This window comes from Myotis lucifugus, unplaced genomic scaffold (genome assembly GCF_000147115.1).
Source record: "Myotis lucifugus unplaced genomic scaffold, Myoluc2.0 scaffold_235, whole genome shotgun sequence".
Taxonomy (NCBI): domain Eukaryota; kingdom Metazoa; phylum Chordata; class Mammalia; order Chiroptera; family Vespertilionidae; genus Myotis; species Myotis lucifugus.
In genome coordinates this window covers 487,232-507,104 of record NW_005871283.1, presented here as the reverse complement: position 1 = coordinate 507,104, position 19,873 = coordinate 487,232, and the positions used below count along the sequence as shown (strand labels likewise).

The 19,873-nt window shown below is 50.4% G+C and overlaps 1 protein-coding gene across 1 annotated transcript in view; it reads left to right on the top strand.

Moving 5' to 3' along the window:
* Window positions 1-11,261, top strand: part of IFT43 (intraflagellar transport 43) — a 70,193-nt gene extending 58,932 nt beyond the window's left edge. Inside the window, exons 6-9 of the mRNA XM_006098416.3 lie at window positions 9,855-9,927; window positions 10,183-10,258; window positions 10,754-10,816; window positions 10,985-11,261. Coding sequence (XP_006098478.2) covers window positions 9,855-9,927; window positions 10,183-10,258; window positions 10,754-10,816; window positions 10,985-11,050 — 278 coding nt within the window. The 3' untranslated portion in view covers window positions 11,051-11,261. The remainder of the gene's footprint in view (window positions 1-9,854; window positions 9,928-10,182; window positions 10,259-10,753; window positions 10,817-10,984) is intronic.
* The last annotated feature ends 8,612 nt before the right edge of the window (window positions 11,262-19,873 follow it).

Genomic DNA, 19,873 nt, shown 5'->3' with positions numbered 1-19,873 from the left:
GTCAGAGACAGCTGACTCTCCCTGAAATCATGATAGAGATCAGGGTATTTGTTCTGTGATTCCTTGGATTCTGTCTTGGTTGAATACAGAAGACAGGATCAGGCTAGGACAAAATCAATCCCATACTTTTGTGACTGTCCCAGATGTGACTGCTTTAAGCAGTGTTCGGCTTTCTGGGAGAGGCACGGGACTTCACACTGTGTGAAGGGAATGCATGTATGAGGGATGAAAGGAGGTGAGAGGCCCTGAATGCAGACAGGCCCATATTGGTGAGGACCACTGCCCAGGGAGATCTTAGACCACTTAGATTTGTATTTGATTAGAAAGAAATGAGGCTTGGTGTTCTAGGATGTCTGTTCAAAAGCTGGAGTCTGTGTAAAGAGCCATAATGTTTTCTGCAATGAGAAGAGATAGGTAGAGTTGTAGAGCTGCTCCAAATAGTCTTTGCAACCAAAATCACAGCAAGTTGTGGCCTCGGATGACTGGTGGCGTTGTGGCTTTGTGTTCTCCCAAATAGATGGCCATGTTGCTTTAGTCAGTTTGAAGACTGACAGCCAGATATGGCTTAGGTGAGGTGAGAAGGGACAGGCATGTTTATGCATCTGAGTTGGACATAGCACATCACTTAGACCTCAGGGGGAGAAGTCTTTTCTTTCTGACTTATCACACATGGAAATTAGTTCCCAAAGAAGGACCTAATCCAGCTAGAGCAGAAATCTCTGTGAGAGGTACAGGGGACCTCTTACCCTAGCAGGAAATGAACTTGATCTAGCTTTAGGTTCTACCAACTTAAATTTCTAAAAATTCACAGATGTTCTGTGTGTGTGTGTGTGTGTGTGTGTGTGTGTGTGTATTCGTCTGTATATACACACATAGGACACATACTGGGAATGTGATTCCTGAGTCCATAAGTGTGGTTGACAGACTAGGTTTACCTAAAAGGCCCTTTAAGAGAAAGTTCTTGAAAGATGATTACAGAATTGAGACACCATCATTTAAAAGTGCCCGAGGCGAACGCCTTTGAAAATTGCAGCAGTGGAGGGACAGAGAAAGAACCACGCAGCCCTTGATTGTTGTGCGGCTCCCTCAGGACCCGTCCTCCCCCTCCCCCTCTGTTTCTCATCTGATAAGAGAGAGAGCAGCAGTAAGACTCCTCATCTATCTTATGAAAATCCGATTCGGAATGGCTGTGATCAAAACCAGCTGGCTGTCACCAGCAGTGGCCTTGCACGGAGGGGACCGCTCAGAAGAGTTCTGTGTGTGAGGGTGGCACGGGTGGCACTGATCAAAGTAGCATTTTTTTAATAAATATATATAAGGAAAATACAAAACTAAGGATTTAGAATGAAAGCGGTGCAGTTTGTCTTGTTTTTTTTTTTAGTGTAACACAAAGAGGATGAAATAGAATCAGATATGCCTGATTTCTAACACACTTCTGGCGGCTCTGAGAAGGTGTTTTCTGTCACTTTAATGCCGTGTCACTCATCTTGGGTCCTATTGAAGAGAGTGGAGAGTTCCTCAGTTTCCATTCCTTCCAGCCACTTTATTCCTCTAAATTTTTAAAATGCTTTACCCCTCCTTGTTCTTCACATAACTCAACAGATCAAAGCTGGAACCACCACGAAGCTCTGAGAGCTATTGGAGTGGTGAAGAGCATTCCTATTCATTGTTTTTTGTTTCCTTCAACTGTCTGTAGCCAGTGATACAATGTTCCCTAGAGGTCACCGCAGCAGGTCCTCCCAATGCCAGGCTCCTGGGCCGAATGGGATCTTTTCCCAGAGAATCCTGTTGAGCTGTGCTCGTCTCTTGTGAGCACTACCTTTGAATGTCTCGAAAGGCTCAATCCATGGCTGATACAGATTGTTTTTTTTAATTGATTTTTTTAGAGAGGGGGGAAGGGAGAGGGAGGGAGAGAGAGGAACATTGATGTGAGAGTGAAAAATGGATTGGCTGCATCATGTACCCCCTACCAGAGATCAAGCCGGAAACCTGGGTATGTGCCCTGATTGGGAATTGAACTGGCAACCTTTGGTGCACGGGATGATGTCCAACCAACTGAGCCACACCGGCCAGGGCGATACAGAATCTTATCAGCACTCAGCACTTCGGGTGATGGGAAAAACCTCATTCTAGGGTGTTGCATTCGTGGCCCCTTCAGAAATGTTACAACTTCCTTCTGTGGAAGATATTATGAGATCTGGCTTTCACGGGCCATGATAGACCACGAGCTGAGGCGCCACTCTTAGCAAAACCCCTTTTCTGCTCATGAACCAGCAACACCACACTGTGCTGAGGCCGGGCTTATCTCAGAAACCGAAATCAGTCTGAACCTTCTGCGCCAACCCATCGTCCACCAGGAGAGTCCCCCCAACTTGGGGGCTGTGAGGAAGAATCAGCTGTTTTGATCTTAAGGTCTGTGATCTTTCCCCGGCAGCATTAGGAGAGATTCGGCTTGGCAGGAGCATGGCGGTATTTCAACATATAGGACACGGGTGAAAATCTAACGCACAAGCCCAACCTGGCACCTCAGGATGGCGCATCTCTTTCTCTCTGTTGCTCTATCACATACTTCTTCCGGGACCTGCCCCCAGACACTCGGCCGCACCTTAGGCCATGCATTTTGCTCACGGTCAGTCCTGTCTCTCGGCCTTGGCAGCGTGGCTCTCTAGCCAACATCACAGTTTCCAGACTCCTTTCTCTTTGCCTTTCTCCCACTCTGCCTTTGATGAGTGCAGGCTGGGCCGGCTTGACTCAGGTGAAATCACAAGGGATGAGTCTTCATAAAGAAGACCTGCCAGGAACCTGCAGAGTTTGTGCCCTTCGAACCCTGACTCCGGGAGAGCAGGGGACCGATGGTGCTGGGCCCAGGCTCACTCAGGAGCTCCTCTGAGACCATCTCTTCCCCTTGTTCCTTCGGGTGTTTGAAGCCTGTTGCCTACTGCTTTCCCCTTTTCTTCTCCCTTTTAAAAAAATTCTCCATTTTTTCACTTAGAAAAAAAATTATTTATACGATTGAGATCCACTAATTAAAGCCATTTTCTGGTATTTGGTTACTGGAGCGTTTGATGTCTCTCTGACAAGACCATGAAATGCACGGAGGATCCACAGGGACAGAATTTGCTGAACACGGCTCTTTGTAAATGAGGGGACACAGTGTCGCCGCAGCTCATGAATATGAAACGCCCATGATGCCACCTCAGTGGACTTGGGAACACAGATGAATCCTGTCATGGGCTAAATGAGACCAATTTCTTTCACTTAACTTCATCTTCAATCAGACCTTCTTCCATTTGCCTGTTTAAAATTCCCTATACGTGATGCAGAAGGTAACAGCGTTCAGTAAAACAAAGTTTTGCAGCTGCAGAGAAAAATTACAATGATTTCCAGTTTAAGTTGCCATCTCCTAAAACTGTGGATGTTGTTTCCTTTTGCCTATGAGCTCTGCTGAGGTCTGTTGACTTTGGTCACAAAATTGGGGGTTGCTTGTATTGGGGTGTCCTTAAGCAGCATGTCCAGATCCCTTTCATGTCGATTGGTTGTTGAGCTTGGCTGTGGATGGTGGCTGTGGGCCCGTCACGGCCTGTGGGTGCCCTGCAGTGGCCAGGGCACTGAGTGGGAAGGCAGCTCTGGGAAGAGATTGTGTGTAACCAGGCAGGGCCTTTGGCGTTGGGAGCTCAGTTCGTGGTTGAAGTGAGGGACATGTCATCAGTAAGTACCTCAAGGAGCCTGGCAAGTTAGACCAACCTTGTATTATTTACTAAGGTGTCAGGGTAAGAACGTGTTGGAGGATAGCAGTCTTGACGTAACTCTCTAGAAACCCTTCTGCAAGTGACCAGGAGATTCCATTCAGAAAGCCCCAACCAGCCTCATTGAGCGTCACCCCATGCACCAAGAGGTCACTGGTTCGATTCCCAGTCAGGGCACATGTCCTGTTGCAGATTCACTCAGTCCTCAGTAAGGGGCGTTTAGGAGGTAGCCCATCGATGTTTCTCCCTCTCCCTCTTAAAAATAAAAGAATAAAGACATGTTTAAAAAAATAAACATGAAAGCTCCAACCAAGAAAATCAGCAAAGAGTAGACCCTAAAGGGACACAGAGAGGAAGGCTTCCTGTGGGACCCAGGGCCAGGTTGGGGTGCCTCCTGTGTTCTCTCCGTCCAGTGGGACTTACATTCATGTTCCAGGTGAAGAGCCTGAGCAATGCTCAGGGGCACTCATTCAGGCTGAGTCGAGTCTCTAAAATCACTTTCTGTTCTAATTATACCCAGACTGGCAAACAACAGCCGGATTGAACGCCGGCGATCACGAAATGCACGCAGAGAGCTGGGGTCAGCTTCACAGGAAGAGGCCGGCGGCTTCTGCTGTCCGGCCACAGGGGCCGACACTGCGACTCCACTGGATGGTTAGTGTTTTAGTGCGTGGGTATATGTTCCTATTCGTAATGAGTGTATTCCAGGGGTAGGGCAGCTTTTCGCATTTTTTAAACCAGGTGGAATTGATCCTATTGGTATTCCCATATGTTTCCCTTATGTATTTCTATTATTTATCTAAGCAGCCCTCATTTAAGCTGGTAGTTGGTGTGTTGGTGGATCTGTTGGCAGACCAGTGTTCTGGTATCGTCAGGAGTTTCCCATTCAGCAATAATCTTTCTCTTTGAAATAAGTTCTTATTGCTTTTGCTGTGCATTAACAAGCCTCAGTGGGACACACTAGTGATCCCGGAAGAAACACACAGGGAGCAGTGGGAAGAGCGTGGGACCCAGCCTCAGGATAGAAGTCCATATGGACCACGTTTGAATGACTTCCTCTGCAGCTTTGACCCCACTCACCCATTGCTTCCTGCATACGCACGGACCCTTCCCAGCAGGAGCAGCTCTGAGGGGAGGCAAAGCCTTTGCTAGGATGTTGTCAAATTTAGGAAGTACGCAAGGAACCCTCTTGGTTATTCTTGTGAAGCGAACCCACTTAGGCAACTTGAGGATTCAGGAGCACTTACACTGTAATGGGATAGTATAGAGAAGATTGACACGGCTCTTCCGTGTGTGTGACTTTCAGATGTGAGGGGCATCTATGGACTCAGTTTTGTTCTGTTGTCCTTTAGTTTGCCAGTCCTTGGGAATGCAGAAGTGACCAGGATGTGGTCCTTGCCCTCAGCTAGTTCACTATCTAGGGGGCAGGCCGAGGGCCAGTATCACTTACTTTACCTACTGCAGGGTAGTGAGGTCTACCCTGTGGCCTTGAATGAAGAATGATGGAAAGACAAAGTAGCAAGCTCTGAATTCTGCCTGTTGGATTCCCAGATGATTCATAAAAGAAGGGGTGTGTATTTTCCTTATTCTGTTCATTTATTATTTTTTTACATATAGACCCTCTTTGCAACTTTGCTTAGTCCAGTGGTTCTCAACCTTCCTAATGCTGCGACCCTTTAATACAGTTCCTCATGTTGTGGTGAACCCCCAACCATAAAATTATTTTCGTTGCTACTTCATAACTGTAATTTTGCTACTGTTATGAATTGTAATGTAAATATCTGATATGCAGGATGTATTTTCATTGTTACAAATTGAACATAATTAAAGCATAGTGATTAATCACAAAAACAATATGTAATTACATATGTGTTTTCTGATGGTCTTAGGCAACCCTTGTGAAAGGGTCGTTCGACACCCAAAGGGGGCACGACCCACAGGTTGAGAACCGCTGGCTTAGTCCATCGTGGTTTCCCCTAATGTGCCTCAGAGGGGTCTTGTGTGTAACAGGCACTAGTCCCTGTTTCCTGGCTGGTTGATACAGATCTTCCTCACCTGGCACCAGGCACCTCTCTCCTGCCTCACCCCGTGCCACTCTGCCCCGGGCCCCACATGCCACCCACACCGGCCTGCCTTCAGTTTCTTCAGTGTTACAGGGTGCTTCTCACCTCAGTGCCTTTGCACATGCCATCCCCTGCCTGGTTGAATCCTGCTTATCCTTCAGCTTTCAGCTGCATTGTCCCTAATTCAGGGAGCTTCCCTAACTCCCACCCACCCCACCCCCAAAATTCTAAATTAGGTCCTCCCTGGACGGGAGTAAATACATTATGGAGCATCTGGTCAATAACATTAGGTGGCCACTTAAAAGAATAAGATGTATCGGTACATTATCAGGAAGGATAAAAGCAAGTTACAGATAACACAAATGGAAAGTGATCCCATTTGTAAACATTTTTTTAAAGGATGTGTGTGCTGTGGTAGGCATAACTTATTTTCAGTAAGTATATACAAGAATTTGTTAATAGCAACTACCTCTAGGGAGACAACTGGGGCTCATATAAGGAAAGGGAATTTTCATTTTAAACTTTTCTGCAGTATTTGTATGTATTACCACATAGGATATTATTTTTACCTTTAAAAATAAGACAGGTAGGCCCTAGCCGGTTTGGCTCAATGGATAGAGCATCACCCTGCAGACTGAAGGGTCCCGAGTTCGATTCCGGTCAAGGGCACTTGCCTGGGTTGTGGGCTTGATCCCCAGTGAGAGGCATGCAGGAGGTAACCAATCAAAGGAAATACTCAAGAACAGAGGACATTGAGTCTCAGGCAAAGTGAAAGCTGTTGGTCAGCAGGCAGTGTCTCACCTATAGGAGGCGTCTCTGTGCCTTTGCAAAGAAAGCGCAGGGGAGGTGTGGACAAGCTCGGGGTGCAGTCAGACAGGAGTGGGAAGCCCGGTTCTGTTATTAATGGTTTCACCTAGTGCAAACTGCTAATGTTCCTCAGCCTCAGTGTTCTCATCTGGAGAATGGGCAGGAGTAAATGAGAAACCGGTGGTAGAGACCTATAGTTTTCTCTCCATGCTCAATATTCTATCTGTTAAATGAATCCAAATAGCATGGCACTTAGCATTTTATAAAGATTGTTGCATTTAATACAACAACGAATGCAGTGGGCACAATTCTACCAGTTTCATAGATGAGGAAACTGAGGCACAGAGAGGATAAAGTCACACAGCTAGTACATGGGCGAGTCGAAGCCAACCATCCTGCCTCCAGAGCCTGCACTCGTAACTGCTGGACAGGAGTCCTACCATATACTTAACTCATTGTTTCTGTTCATGTTCTTCAGCATCGTGGAAGAAAATGAGAATAAAGTTAACACAGTTATTAGGTTTTTAAAGTAGCGGTAGCTTTCAACAGTACTAGAGCAGATTCTTGTATTCCTCTTGTCTCTATTAAAATCCTGTGCATTTGAAAGTTAAACTTGACAACCTGAATGAGACTGGGTCACGAGTCCAGGTTTGCAGGCAAGTAGCTGTGCTGAGTGCAGGCAGGGCCGTTTCGTGTAGGTAATTTTGTGAAGAGGTGGATTTCTTAAGTCCATTTTCTTTTTCTAGATTTGTTCATGGTATGTGTGTGGGATTAGGGCGGGGGCGGGGGGCCGCGGAAGGAGAGAAAGAACAAAAATTCCCCAAACCTATTATGTACACATGAGCAAGTACTTGTCTGTGATTATAAATCAGAAACTGTAAAATTGTGAAGTTCTTTGAAGTTTGCCCAAAACCTGCTCCACGGCCACCTGTTCCACTGGGGCCGGGAGTTGGATGGCCTGACTCTGCTGCGATGGCTCAAGCTGTCACTGCACCGGAATGTTCCAGCTTGCCTTGGCCTGGCTGTCATCGCTGGCTCTGTCCCACTCAGGCGGTGCACCGGGTTCTGTTGGGCACCAGGCTTCCAATTAGAGAGAAATCCCACTGTGTGGCCAGCCCCACCAGTGCCACTCTGAGAGGCGCCTTTGCCAAGGCCCGGACTGACCTCTGATCTGTCACAGATGGGCCAGCCCCACACTCCCTGGTGCACATTTGGAGGAGGGGGTGGGGATGAAGCGAGAGGCCTGTGGGGAGTCAGAGTGGACACTGGGCCGCAGTGCAGTCCTCAGAGCTGGGAGAAGCTGGGCAGAGTTGACAGGGCCCAAATGCTAGTGTGTGGAGGGAAAGGGGACTTTGGGAAGACCCGTCCTGAGCCCCCCACGCAGCATGGGGCACTTTCTTACCAACTTCTGAATATTCATCTCAGGCTGGACTCCACGTCCGAGGAGAGCCAGGAGCAGCTAACTGGATCACTACCTGTCACGCTGCTGATGGCGCATGGCACAGCCAGCCTCCCCCTACCCCGCTGCTGGGTCTGCGCGGTCCCACCAGCCTGGGGGCCCCACCCGCCCTGGGCTCCGACGGCACTGTCAGCGCAGCCCTCACCATGGAGTGTTAGTCACGCAGAGCGAGAGTGAGGAAGAAAGCTCAATTTCCGTTAGCATAAGACGGCATCCTAGAGAATTCCATCTCTAATTCTTCAGCAGGATAGGGAGATGCAGGCTAAGCTCTGAGCAGCATCTTTCTAGACAGAGGACTTGCCGAATGTGGCTCATCATTTTGGGGGAGTGTATATGTCTTTATTTTCCCTATCAGCCATTTCTTTTTTATTTTACCTCTTTCATTCTTTTAATTACTCTCTTTCTTCGCCTGTCTCTTTCTCTGTGTGTCTTATTTTCTGTGTCTCCCTTGCATACTTTCTCTTTTTCCAGGTACAGCATCCGGAACGTCACAGTCTGAAGCAGTAATAAAGACTCCAGGCCTGGAACTGCCACACAAATATTTGGGCTTCACTTGACTACAGCAGCCTCAGTTTAAGTACTGAATAGCCTGACAGAGGCGAGGGTCTTCATTTTCTTGAAACGATTCTGCATCTCTTTTAAAAATAATATTGAATTCAGTCCATGGAAGCAGAAGTGAAGGGTTTTTTACTTTCCTCTCTGGGATGTTTTCCTCCTTTTGATAGTTGTGTTGGTTTGGGAATTCTGGGACTGTCTCAGCCCACTTGGCCTTTTTTCCTGCATTACCTCTTTCTTCACTCTGCCCCTCTCTGCAGTCTGGTTAAAACAAAGAAAACCCTCTACCGGTCAGTAATACTCGCTGAAGAAGGAAATTCTTCTGTCAGGTGTTAGGTTGTCCCCAGGAGGACGTGGGCTATTTTTGTACCTTAAGTCAGTTGCCACAGTTAAGTGATGTGCTGCCTGTTTCTCCATTTGCATGACGTCGTTAAATTGGTGAAAGAAGTGGCCGTGGGGCTCCTTCTATGTCTGTATGTCTGTCTCATGTGGAGAGTCCAGGCAAGGAAAGTCTCTGTGCGACAGCAAGAGCAGCGTCATCTTTAGGAGCAGCACTGTTTTGCAGTAGACCTGGCAAATGCAGGCCTGATCTCGGATACACGGCTGGGAGACAGGCTGTATCATTACATGTACAGTGACCTTCAGATGCAGGCTCAGGGCCATGGAGCCTGTGATGATTGCAGAGACTACAATGAGCTAATGCACATGTGCACCTCGGTCACGGGGAGGTCATCGTGACCTTCACCTCGTGGCACTGCGCTTTCTCAGTTCCTCTGTCTCCAACCGTTGCCAGGCTTATTCATTGATTCCCCTTCCCTCCTCTAACGCTGCCTGGGACGCTCTTCTCATTTCTTTACATTTCTCCTTGGAGACCCAAACCAGTGACTCCTAACCTGGAGTGAACATCAGGATCGTCGAAGAAATCTTAGGGAAAATACAGATGCCTGAGCCCTACCCGGGAGGTTCTAATCCAGCTGGTTCTGGGGTAAAGCCCAGGATTTGGGACTTGTTGACATTCTACCTTTGATTCTAATGTGCACCTGTAGTTCAGTCCCACAGCCCTGGACCGGGAGCCCCTGGAGGCCAGAGACTGTGTCTGTCTGTCCATTCTACCCCCAGCTGATAGCCCCATGCTGGCCTGTTGAAGGAATAAGTAACACATGAAGAAGCAGGCAAGATCCCTCTTCATGTTGCTGACCGTTTTGCCGCCTCCTCTCATTGCAGATATTCCTGTTATTCCGGATCTGGAAGAAGTACAGGAAGAAGACTTTGTTTTGCAGGTGGCAGCCCCGCCCAGGTATGTTAATTAGGTCTGAAGCTGGAGGGAGGCAGGGAACATGCAAGCTAATACACTTCAAGTGCCATCCACAGTGGTGCTGCCCCCCAGTGCAGACCCAGCTGCTGGTGGGGGCCCCCCAGGGTTCCCATTTTATTAGACACTTTCTTCCCAGATTGGGCTTCCCTAGCTGCCTAGGAGGCTCTGGGACGGTGGCCCAGCAGCACTCCTGGAACTGGTCCTGCCTGTGGTTTCCTCACATTCTCTCTCCTGCAGTGTCCAAGTAAACCGGGTGATGACCTACCGTGACCTGGACAATGACCTCATGAAGTGTGCAGCCTTTCAGACCCTGGTGAGTAGAGCGGCTCCTGCATAGAGGGGTGGGCTCCAGGCAACATCCCCAGGGATTTCTCATCTCCTCCATGCGCCTCTGAGGTTGCCTGGCAACAGTCCTTGGGTATTGCAGCATCTCCGGGCTGCATATTGCAGTGTTTCCCAACACAGCTCCCACCTGCTTCCATGGCTGCCCACTTGGGGTCAATAGATACGCAGGCCCTAGAGAAAGGCTGCTGCCATGCCTTGCCCTCCTGATGTTGACCTTCCCCCAGAGAATGCCCAGCCTGGGGGTATTGTGGCGTCCCCTCAGTGGCTGTGTGCACTCACATTCTTACTCTTTCAGAAAGCATTCCTGCAGCTCTGGGTTTGGGAAGTCTACCCCACACAACCTGATCCTCCTCACTTTACAAGAGTTAATTATCTGAAGGCTTCTCGAAATGCACATCTATATCTATATCTATATCTATATCTATATCTATATCTATCTATATATATATATTTGCATTTATAGGATGGAACGATCGACTTGAAGCTCCTCACCAAAGTGCTCGCGCCAGAGCAGGAAGTTCGGGAAGTACGTAGCAGTAGCAGCTTCCTGCTCCCTCAGCCACTGGCTCCTCTAACCAGCTGGCTTCCCAGGCTGACCCCGGCCTCCCTGGCTGCTGGGCTTGGGCAGTGGGCTACGGTTGCAGGGAAAGGCTTCCCTTTGTCCCAAGAAAGTTAGCAGTACCTCTCTCGGCAGGACGACGTCGGCTGGGACTGGGACCGTCTGTACACTGAGGTGTCCTCAGAGCTTCTCACCGAGTGAGACCTGCTGCTGGCAGCGAAGGAGGACCCCGAGGGACAGTCTGCACACACCTGAGCCCTGGGGGACAACAGACCACTCTCTGCACAGAATAACCTCTGCTTTGGACTTTTTAAAAAATGCAATAAGCCTAAAACTAAAAAAGCTTGCAAGGAACTTAGAATTTTCATATGGAATATTTTGTAATAAAAATACTTACTTTCAGGAGACTGCATTGATATTTTCAGTTGTAATAAATTGCTTTTTTCTTTTAAAAAATTTTTTTTAATCCTCACCAGAGGATATTTTTTCCATTGATTTCTAGGGAGAGTAGAAGGGAGGGAAGTGGGGAGAGAGAGAAAGAGAGAAACATCAACATGAGAGAGACACATCAATTGGTTGCCTCCCTTACACGCCCCAATAGGGGCCAAGGAACCTGAAACCGAGGTATGTACCCTTGGCAGGGAATCGAACCCACAGCCCTTCGGTCTGCAGGCCTATGCTCTAACCACTGAGTAACCGTCCAGGGCTAAATTGTTTTTTTCTGTGGCTGTCTCTCCCATTTCTTTGCAGCACCCTCTTGGAAAGACTCATGGAGATGGAAGCAGCTTTTAAACAATCTTATGGGAGCTCTGCCCACTGTGGGAGAGCATGAGGGAAAGCTAGATCAGGGAGCGAAGAAATTGCTCAGTCACAGAGGCCACAGCAGTTCCCTGGAGCATCTACCTGTAAGCACCTGGGCCCGGGTATGGGGGTTGCAAGCAGCTGTCTGCCGGGTGGCCTGGTGGGACGCCTTTCTTACTGCGGACTTTCCCTTGAATCAGTGAAGTTGCACTGTCTCCTTCGTGCTTTTAGGTGGCTTAGCTGAAGACACAGCAGGAAGTGGGTGTGAAAAGGTGACCCCTTCCTCACATCGGGGTTTGGGGGCTTTTCTGATAGCACTCCCCTTTCACCATCTTCCCACAACCTGTGCCTGGGGCTCCCAAAGCATGTTTCCTTCTGCCACAGGTTCCCAGAGCCTCGTTCCTGGTTCTCGGAAGCAGGGGCCAGCGTGGCAGCCCTGAGCCTTCCACAGAAACGCTCTCTTAGGGAGCCCGGCCTCCCTCTGCCCTTTCAGACACGCAGCTGCTTGTCTCTGTGATCTGGAGCAGAGCCCGAGCCTTCTTCTAAACAGGCATCTTTAGTTTTTGTTTTTCTCTCTTCCTCCCCAAGACATCTCATCTGAGGGCCCGCCCCTCCTCGATGCCGCTTTGGATCAGGCCGGTGCAGGCTGGCAGCTAACGAAGCCCACTCCTGGCCAGGGAGTGAGTGCTGCTCTCATCCTGCCTGGCCCCTCATTAAAATTCAGACAAACAAAGAGGCTCAGCACTTCAAAAACCCACTGGGGGGTTGTTTTTGTATGACTATGTGTGCCCTTCCCCCTGAGCCAGGCAGGCCCTCGTGCAGGCACAGAGGATGCTGGGCTACTAATTATAAACTCTGGGATTTGGTGGCTTTGGGGTCTCCTCTCCTCCCCCTCCAGAGTCACACTTTTAGCCCCGACAGCCCGTCTTTGGAATAATTCCCATGGTCACTGCGAAGTTTCCTTTCAGGCTGGTTTTTCTTGAGCCTGCACGGTTCTGAAGCCCAAAGGAGAAAGGCTGCCTTTCTAGTACCTTAATTACCAGCAATTTCACCTGCCTCGGGAATCATAACCTTGGAGGTCTTCAGCCGTTGGGAGCAGGTAGCTAGGGGTTGACTTCCTCCCTCTCTTCCTTTATTTTATAACAACAGTAGCAACAGGATCTGACATGTATGGAACACTTACCATCTGCCAGGAACTGGGCTTGCATGTAGGAATTCTGCTTAATTCTCACAACTACCCAACAAAGCTGATACGGTTGTTAGTCCATTTTACAGATAAGGAAACTAAGGGTCAGAGAGGTAAAGGGATGGCCCGAGATTACCCATCTACTTGGTGGCAGAGCTGGAATTCAAAACCAAGCTGTCTGACACCACTGTGCTTTTAACACTCATGGTTTTGTTCCCGCTCTACTGCCTTCAGCTTGGGAAAGGGATCTGGTTTGTAGTGGGCAGAATGAGCAATGCGCTGGGAGAAACTGCCTACCACCCCTCCGCCCCTGACCAGGCATCTGTTCTTTGTATGGAGTGACCGCAGGGCAGAGGGCTTCTGTCAGCTTGGATGGGAAGCCCGTCATCATGGCCCAGGTGGGTGGGGAGGAAGCTGTAGACCAGGGAGAGGAACAGTGCTGTTATGTGAGCCTGGACAAGAGCTGGGTTCAAGGCATGTGTGGCCAATTCTCCTGGCACCTGCCCAGACCAGGCCCTGTCGGGGCTTCATCCTTTACCATGCATTTGACATCCCCTCTTCAGCGTTCCTGGGGAATGACAGTTTGTTCCAGAAACGACATCCACCCCGTTCTCACTCAGCGTCTGAGATGCCTTCCTTATGTTCCAGCCAGCGGGGTCACCCACCCAGACTTCAGAGGGCCTCCCAAGAAGCTGGCCCACGAGGTCTGGCAGAATGGACCAGCACCTGCAGGTACCCGCAGTGTGGTTTTGTGCAGACGTGGGGGAGGCATGGATTGTGTCTTGGTGCAGCTGTCTCCATGTGGCATGTTGACAGGTCCCTACTGGTTTCTCCTAGACTGGCTGGTGTCACCTCTGAGCTGGCTTGAGAAGTCCCAGCTGGTCTCTGACAAAATCTCCCTTGGTGTCTGCATTGCTCCTTCTAAGATATTGGTTGCACTCCGTCCATGTCAGGCTCTGTTCTAGGCACTGCAGAGACAGACCTAGAAAAGGCAAACTCCCTCCCCTCTAGCACACCCGTGGGGAGGGAGATGGACAAATACAGGAAATAGGTAGTGGTCAGATGGGAGTAGACGCTATGAGGAAAATATGGCAGAACAGGGAAGGGAGTGCTGGGGTGGAGGTTGCAATTTTACATGGTTTTCAGGAAGGCCTCACTGAAAAGGTGGCATTTGAGCAAAGACCTGAGGAAGGTAAAAGAAGGAACAAGATGGTACCTGGGGAACAGTGTTCCAAGGAGTGAGAGCAGTACTTGCAAAAAGCCAGCAGGAGGCCCTGGCCGTTGGCTCCTTTGGTTAGAGTATCATCAGCCTGAACTCCAAAGGTCTGTGGTTCCATTCCTAGTCAGGGCACACATATCTAGGTTTTGGGTTCGACCCCTGTCGGGGCGTGTGTGGGAGGTGGCCGATCTGATCGATGTTTCTTCTCTCTCTCCCTCCCCCCCCTTTTGTCTCTAATATCAATAAATAACATATCCTCCTCAGGTGCAGATTTTTTTTAAAAAGCCAGCAGGAGGACATGCACCTGGCTCATTTGAGTAGCGGCAGGAAGCCAGTGTGTCTGGGGTGGAGGGGACAAGGGGAGAGGAGACGCCCTGTCCAGTGCGCACAAGGCCTGGGCTTATCACAGGAAAGACTTTGGACGTGCAGGGTCCACTCCCTTCAGAGACACGCACACTCTTAGGCCTCCGTGGGCTTGCCAGGCAGCCTGCAGAAAATGCTATCGAAACGGCTGCACAGCCTCTTAGTGCCTTGGCCTGGCAGAAGCGAACAGGTAATGCTATGAGAGAGAGAGAGAGAGAGAGAGAGAGAGAGAGAGAGAGAGAGAGAACAAAACAAAACAATGAGCTCTGTCTGCCACGGACCAGAGGTGAGGAGGCTGCTGCCAGCTCCCTGCCAGGCCGGTGTGCCGGGAGGACAGGGTGGCATTGTAGGGCCCGGCGTGGAGTGCTCCCTGGAAACCTGCAGCTCCCATGCAAAGCTTGAGTGAGCACTTCATCTGGGCAGGCCTGTGGCTGAACCTAAGGTTGTCTCTACCCCTGAGTGTTGGCTCATCTTTGCTAAACCCTGGGACACTCAGACAGGCTTTGGGAACTACGTGTTCCAGGCGGAAAGTGACGCTAGTGCCTTCACCAAAATGTGCTGCTTACGTACATCAAGGCCTTTCTTGATTAGTGGTTAGGGGGGCTCCAGGGAGCATTGGTGCTGGAGACCTGTCCAGCAAGGTAAGACAGCTTAGCGTCCTTGCTCTGCTTGCCTGAGCAGTGCTGTGCGTTCCATCTCCTACTGGGGATGTGCCCGAAACCCAGGTACATGCCCTTGACCGGAATCGAACCTGGGACCTTTCAGTCCGCAGGCCGATGCTCTATCCACTGAGCCAAACCGGTTTCGGCCAAGGCCTTTCTTGATTAGTGGTTAGGGAATCTCCAGGGAGCATTGGTGCTGGAGACCTATCCAGCAAGGTAAGACAGCTTAGCGTCCTTGCTCTGCTTGCCTGAGCAGTGCTGTGTGTTCCTGCTGGGGGCCAGGGAGTCAGTGGGGAAGGCGGTAGGGGGAGGAGGTAGGGAGCAGTGGCAAAGAACAGATTCCGGAATCGGGCAGGCCCAGGTCCCAGTCCCAGCTCTGCCACTTAGTAGCTGTGGGTCCTCGCGTGAGCTGCTTTCCCTTTCAGATTCTGTTTTCTCATCTGTAAAATGGGGGTAATATTCGTACTGTCCTCTTAGGATTGTGATACCTGGTAAAAGCTGACTGCGGTTAGACTTTAGAACTGGATTTGATTGATACGATAAGTCACATTGGATGTTTTACTGCAGCAACACCTGTGTTTTGCTAAGGGATACCACCTTCCTTTCCCCCATGCATCATTCAGCTGTGCACAGAATGGCTTGGCACTAGAGCTTTTCAGTTCTGTTTTTATAACACTTTTATTGAGGTATAACATGCATGCCTTGAAATTCACCCACTGAAAGTATACAGTTCAGAGATTTGAGTAAATTTATGGAGTTTTGCAACCATCACCATAACCCGGTGTTAGGACATTTTCATTACCCTACAAAGATCCCTGTGTCTGCTTACATCCATTCCGCTCCCACTCCCAGCCCTAGGCGACCACTGACCTGCTTCCCAGCCCTCTGCCTTTGTACATATAAATGGACTCGTAGACTGTGTGGCCTTTTGAATCTGGCTACTTTCACGTAGCATGTTTTCCAGGCTCATCCGTGTTGTAGCATGTATCAGTTCGTTCTCTGATGGCTGACAGGTGTTCCTTTGTGTGGATCCATACCACATTTTGTTTAATTGTTGTTCATCCGTTAAGGGACATTTGAGTTTCGAGTTTGGGGCTATTATGAATAATGTACCTGTGGGCATTATTCATGTGCATGTCTTGGTGTGGACATACGTTTTCATTTCTCTTAGGTGGGTTCCCAGGAGTGAAATTGCTGGGTCCGATGGTATGTTTGTGTTTAAATTTTGAGAAACTGCTAAATGTTTTCCAGGGCATCAGTTCTGTTTGCTTTTTTAGTGTTTTAGTGTATCAGGGATTAAATGCTTACTTTTTTCCTGTCTCCGTTCCGTAAGTTTTTCCATGGTCACTATTAAATGTATAGGAGGCACTTTCTCCTGGTTCCCCCCTCCCTTCCTTCATCGTGTCATGGAGCTTATCTCTGTTTTGAGAACACAGCCCACCTCGTTTTTCCCACCAGCCTCTGAGCTTTCTCAGGATAAAATGGGGGTGTTGCTTGTTTCTGTCAAGGCCCATGCATATTCCAGGAGTTCAAAGTCAAAGAAGACGTGGTGCTGACCCCCAGAAGCTCACAGTCTAGGAGGGAAGCAGACCAGTTTCATCTGGATTTTCAAAGCATTGGTCTGGGAAAGCAGAGGCTTTCCAGAGTGGAGAAGCCCAAAGTACAGATGAAGGGGGAGAGAGGGCGCTCCGTGTGTCCACCAGAAATCCAGAGGGGGGACTCGGCTTGCTCAGAGCAGGGGGTCAGCGCACTGCAGCCCATGGGCTGCATCCCAGCCTCCACCCGGTTCTAGTAAAATTTGGCTGCAGCAGAGCCACACGCCTGCCTTTGCCTATTGTCGCTGGTTGCTTTTGGTGCTACAATAGCAGAACTTAGTGTGGGCAGGGGGCTGTACAGCCTGCAGAGCCTAAAATAGTTACTATCTGGTCCTTTACAGAAAAAGTTTGCCAGCTCCTCCTTGGAGGAAAGAACGAAGATGAGAAGTAACAATACCTTCGTGCTCCCAAAGCCAAGCTGCCGATTGCTATCCAGAAAATGAATTGCAGCAGGGGTAGATGTCAGGTTTGAGTAGATAGATGTCAGGAAGGACTGGGAGGGTGGGGCTGTTCTGGCTCCTAAACGAGAGAGACGCACTTCCCTTAATAAAAGGAAAAAAACAGTCATCAGTTCCAGCAAAGTTGGCACATAATCTGGGGACAAAAAGCTGGAAGAGTGACTCTGGGCTCCTTCTTGGCCCTTTGATCCTGTTTGGGATGCGGGCGGGGGAGTCTCCAGGAGTCAAATACCTTTGGCAGTGGGCTCAGGATAATGACGAGAAAGCCCAGCGGAGGGGGTTAGTAGCAAGGGAGGGAAAACAATCGGATTTTTCTCTTGGCGAGGTCGAAATCAGAAAGCCAGGGAGTCGGGAGCAGACGGAGGAGGCGGCTGTCCCTCTTGTGGCTGTGATGGAGTGAATTAATTCCGGGCATATGTTCCCAGCATCTGTCGTGGTGACCTGGACCGGAGGGGTCAGCAAGAGAGAGGGGACCGTGCCAGGGCTGAGCATTAGCCCAGCATTCCCGGCTGCAGGGGCTCTTGGCTCCCACAGAACGAGGGCTGGCCAGCTCGCCCAGGAACATCTGCCACAGCTGCAGCAAACAGCCCTGCCTTGGGGAGACGGGAGGGGACTCTCCGTGCGCTCTCCACAAAAAGACACCAGGCTGTGCAGGGGCCGGAGGAAGACCAGAGAGAGTCCTGCAGACCTGGTCTCTTCCAGAGCTCGGGCTGCAGTAGAGTCAACCCTCCCACCACACACCCTGCGCGCACACAGCAGGTGGGACGCAAGGGCCTGCACTGGGAGGGTTGCACAGGGATCTTAGGGTGCCCTCCTAAGTGCCAGTCCCAGAATCCCCCCGATGCTATGTGGGCTGCTTGGTGCATGGTGTCCCCTGGGAGCCAGTGATGGGCTGAGAGAGAGGAAGCCAGGCAGGAGGGCGCCGTGGCTAAGACTGCAGACTGCCAGGTTCACATCTCTGCTCTTCTGCGTCCTACCTGCACCACTCGGGACAGGCCCCATAACTCTGTTCCGTTCTCTCACCTGTAGAGTGAGGTGGAAAGTAAGTCCTGTCTCCTAAGGCTATTGCGGCGATGAGTGCCTGACACAGAGTAAGCGCTCAGTGAGGATTGGTTGTGATCTCATCAAGTGGCCCCGCAGTGATCACTGCTCCTTCGAGGGTAGGTCATGGCGTCAGGCACTGACAGGACCTGCCTAGGCATCTAGGCAAGTAGAGGCCCACAGGCTGGCTTGGACCCACAGGACTGTTTAGCCAGTGCACTGTTTTGAATTGTTTCCTTAATGATCAGCATTGAAAATGGAAAATTTCACATTAAACTCAGATTTCGAGCTTCTCTTAGAGAATTGGAGATTCATCACTCTGGGGCTACAGCCCCTGTGGCAATGATCAGCTTGAGCTGAGAAGCAATAGCTCCGTTAAGCGGGGGTGGGGGTGGGGGTGGGGGCAGTTCACCCCCTCTCTCCCCCCGCAGATGCACTGACTTTTCTGCTTGGCAGGCATTGACTTTGCATGCTCAACCTCCTCGTTTTGCCAATGAGGATTCTGTTCCCCAAGAGCGCTTACCAAGATCAAGATCGCGTTCCTGAGACTGGAGCTCTAGTGCTCACTTGCAGGCCAGTGTCCTTTGTCAGTAGCCAGCCCCCTACCCCACTTGCCGTGTGATGTGTAACCTAAAATCATGTAAGCTCTGGAGAAGATCCAGGCTACCTGCCATGGGCTAGCCTCCTCTGACCAGGAAGCATGACCCGGTGTCCAGCGTGGGTCTGACAGAGCTTTAGCAGAGCCTGGGGTCGCTCCAGGGCCAGTAGCTGCCCGGCCATTTGCCTCCACTGCTCTGTTTACACTCTGCCCGGAGCTGAGGGCGTCTGCTCAGGAAGTGTCCTGCTCTGCCCTCAGAGAAAGGTGGGCGGTCTGTCTTCTTTCTACAGCAGCCTCCAGTGCCTCATTCATGCTGCTGAGTGGAAATGGGGTCGCTGTCAGGTGTCAGGAGCAGGAGAGTAACCCCATCCATGGCTAGCAGGGTCTCCATGCTGGGCTCAGGAGGAGGGACGGCCTTGGGGTGCACCACTCAGCTCCCCTTAAAAACAGAACCTGGGCAAGGAGTGCAGTTAGCTGACAGCTTCCTCGGTGGTACCTCCAGCACCTGCCTCAGCATCCAGGCCAAAGCCATGTGCCTCCCTGGTAGTGCCTCTCGCCTGCACAGGAGGTCCCCTCTATGGCAGTCTTGGCCAGCCCCCCGTCCCCCACCCAGGTGAGGCCAAGAGGAGGCAGCCTGGAGGGGTGTGGGTAGTGGCTTCTCCAAAGCGAGGTGCTTCACGAACTCACTGGCTGGGCTGGTGTGGGGGTGCTGTGGAGATGGGGGTGTGGGATTCCTGGAGAGGTAGGAGGAGGTTGGCCAGACGTAGTTCCCTCTCTCACTCCTGTAAGTGCCAACTTGGAACCTAATGCAACTGAGCAGGCCTGGAAAGAAGGAACCGACGCTCCACAGCAGGCACTTGGCCAACAGAATCTGGTGTCCTCTCAGCAGGAAAAACAGTTTTTTGGTTTTGTTTTTGTTTTTTTGTTGTTGTTGGGCATGAGGAGCCTCTGTTGGTGGCAAAGAACAGGGATGTGGTGGCATACCAGGCCTGCCGGGAGACAAGGTTGTGCCCATTAGGACCTGGGGGCATCATTGCTGAAGATGGGAGAAAATATGGACTTAGGGAACTCTATTCCGGCCCCTCGGCAGGGGGGGGGGGG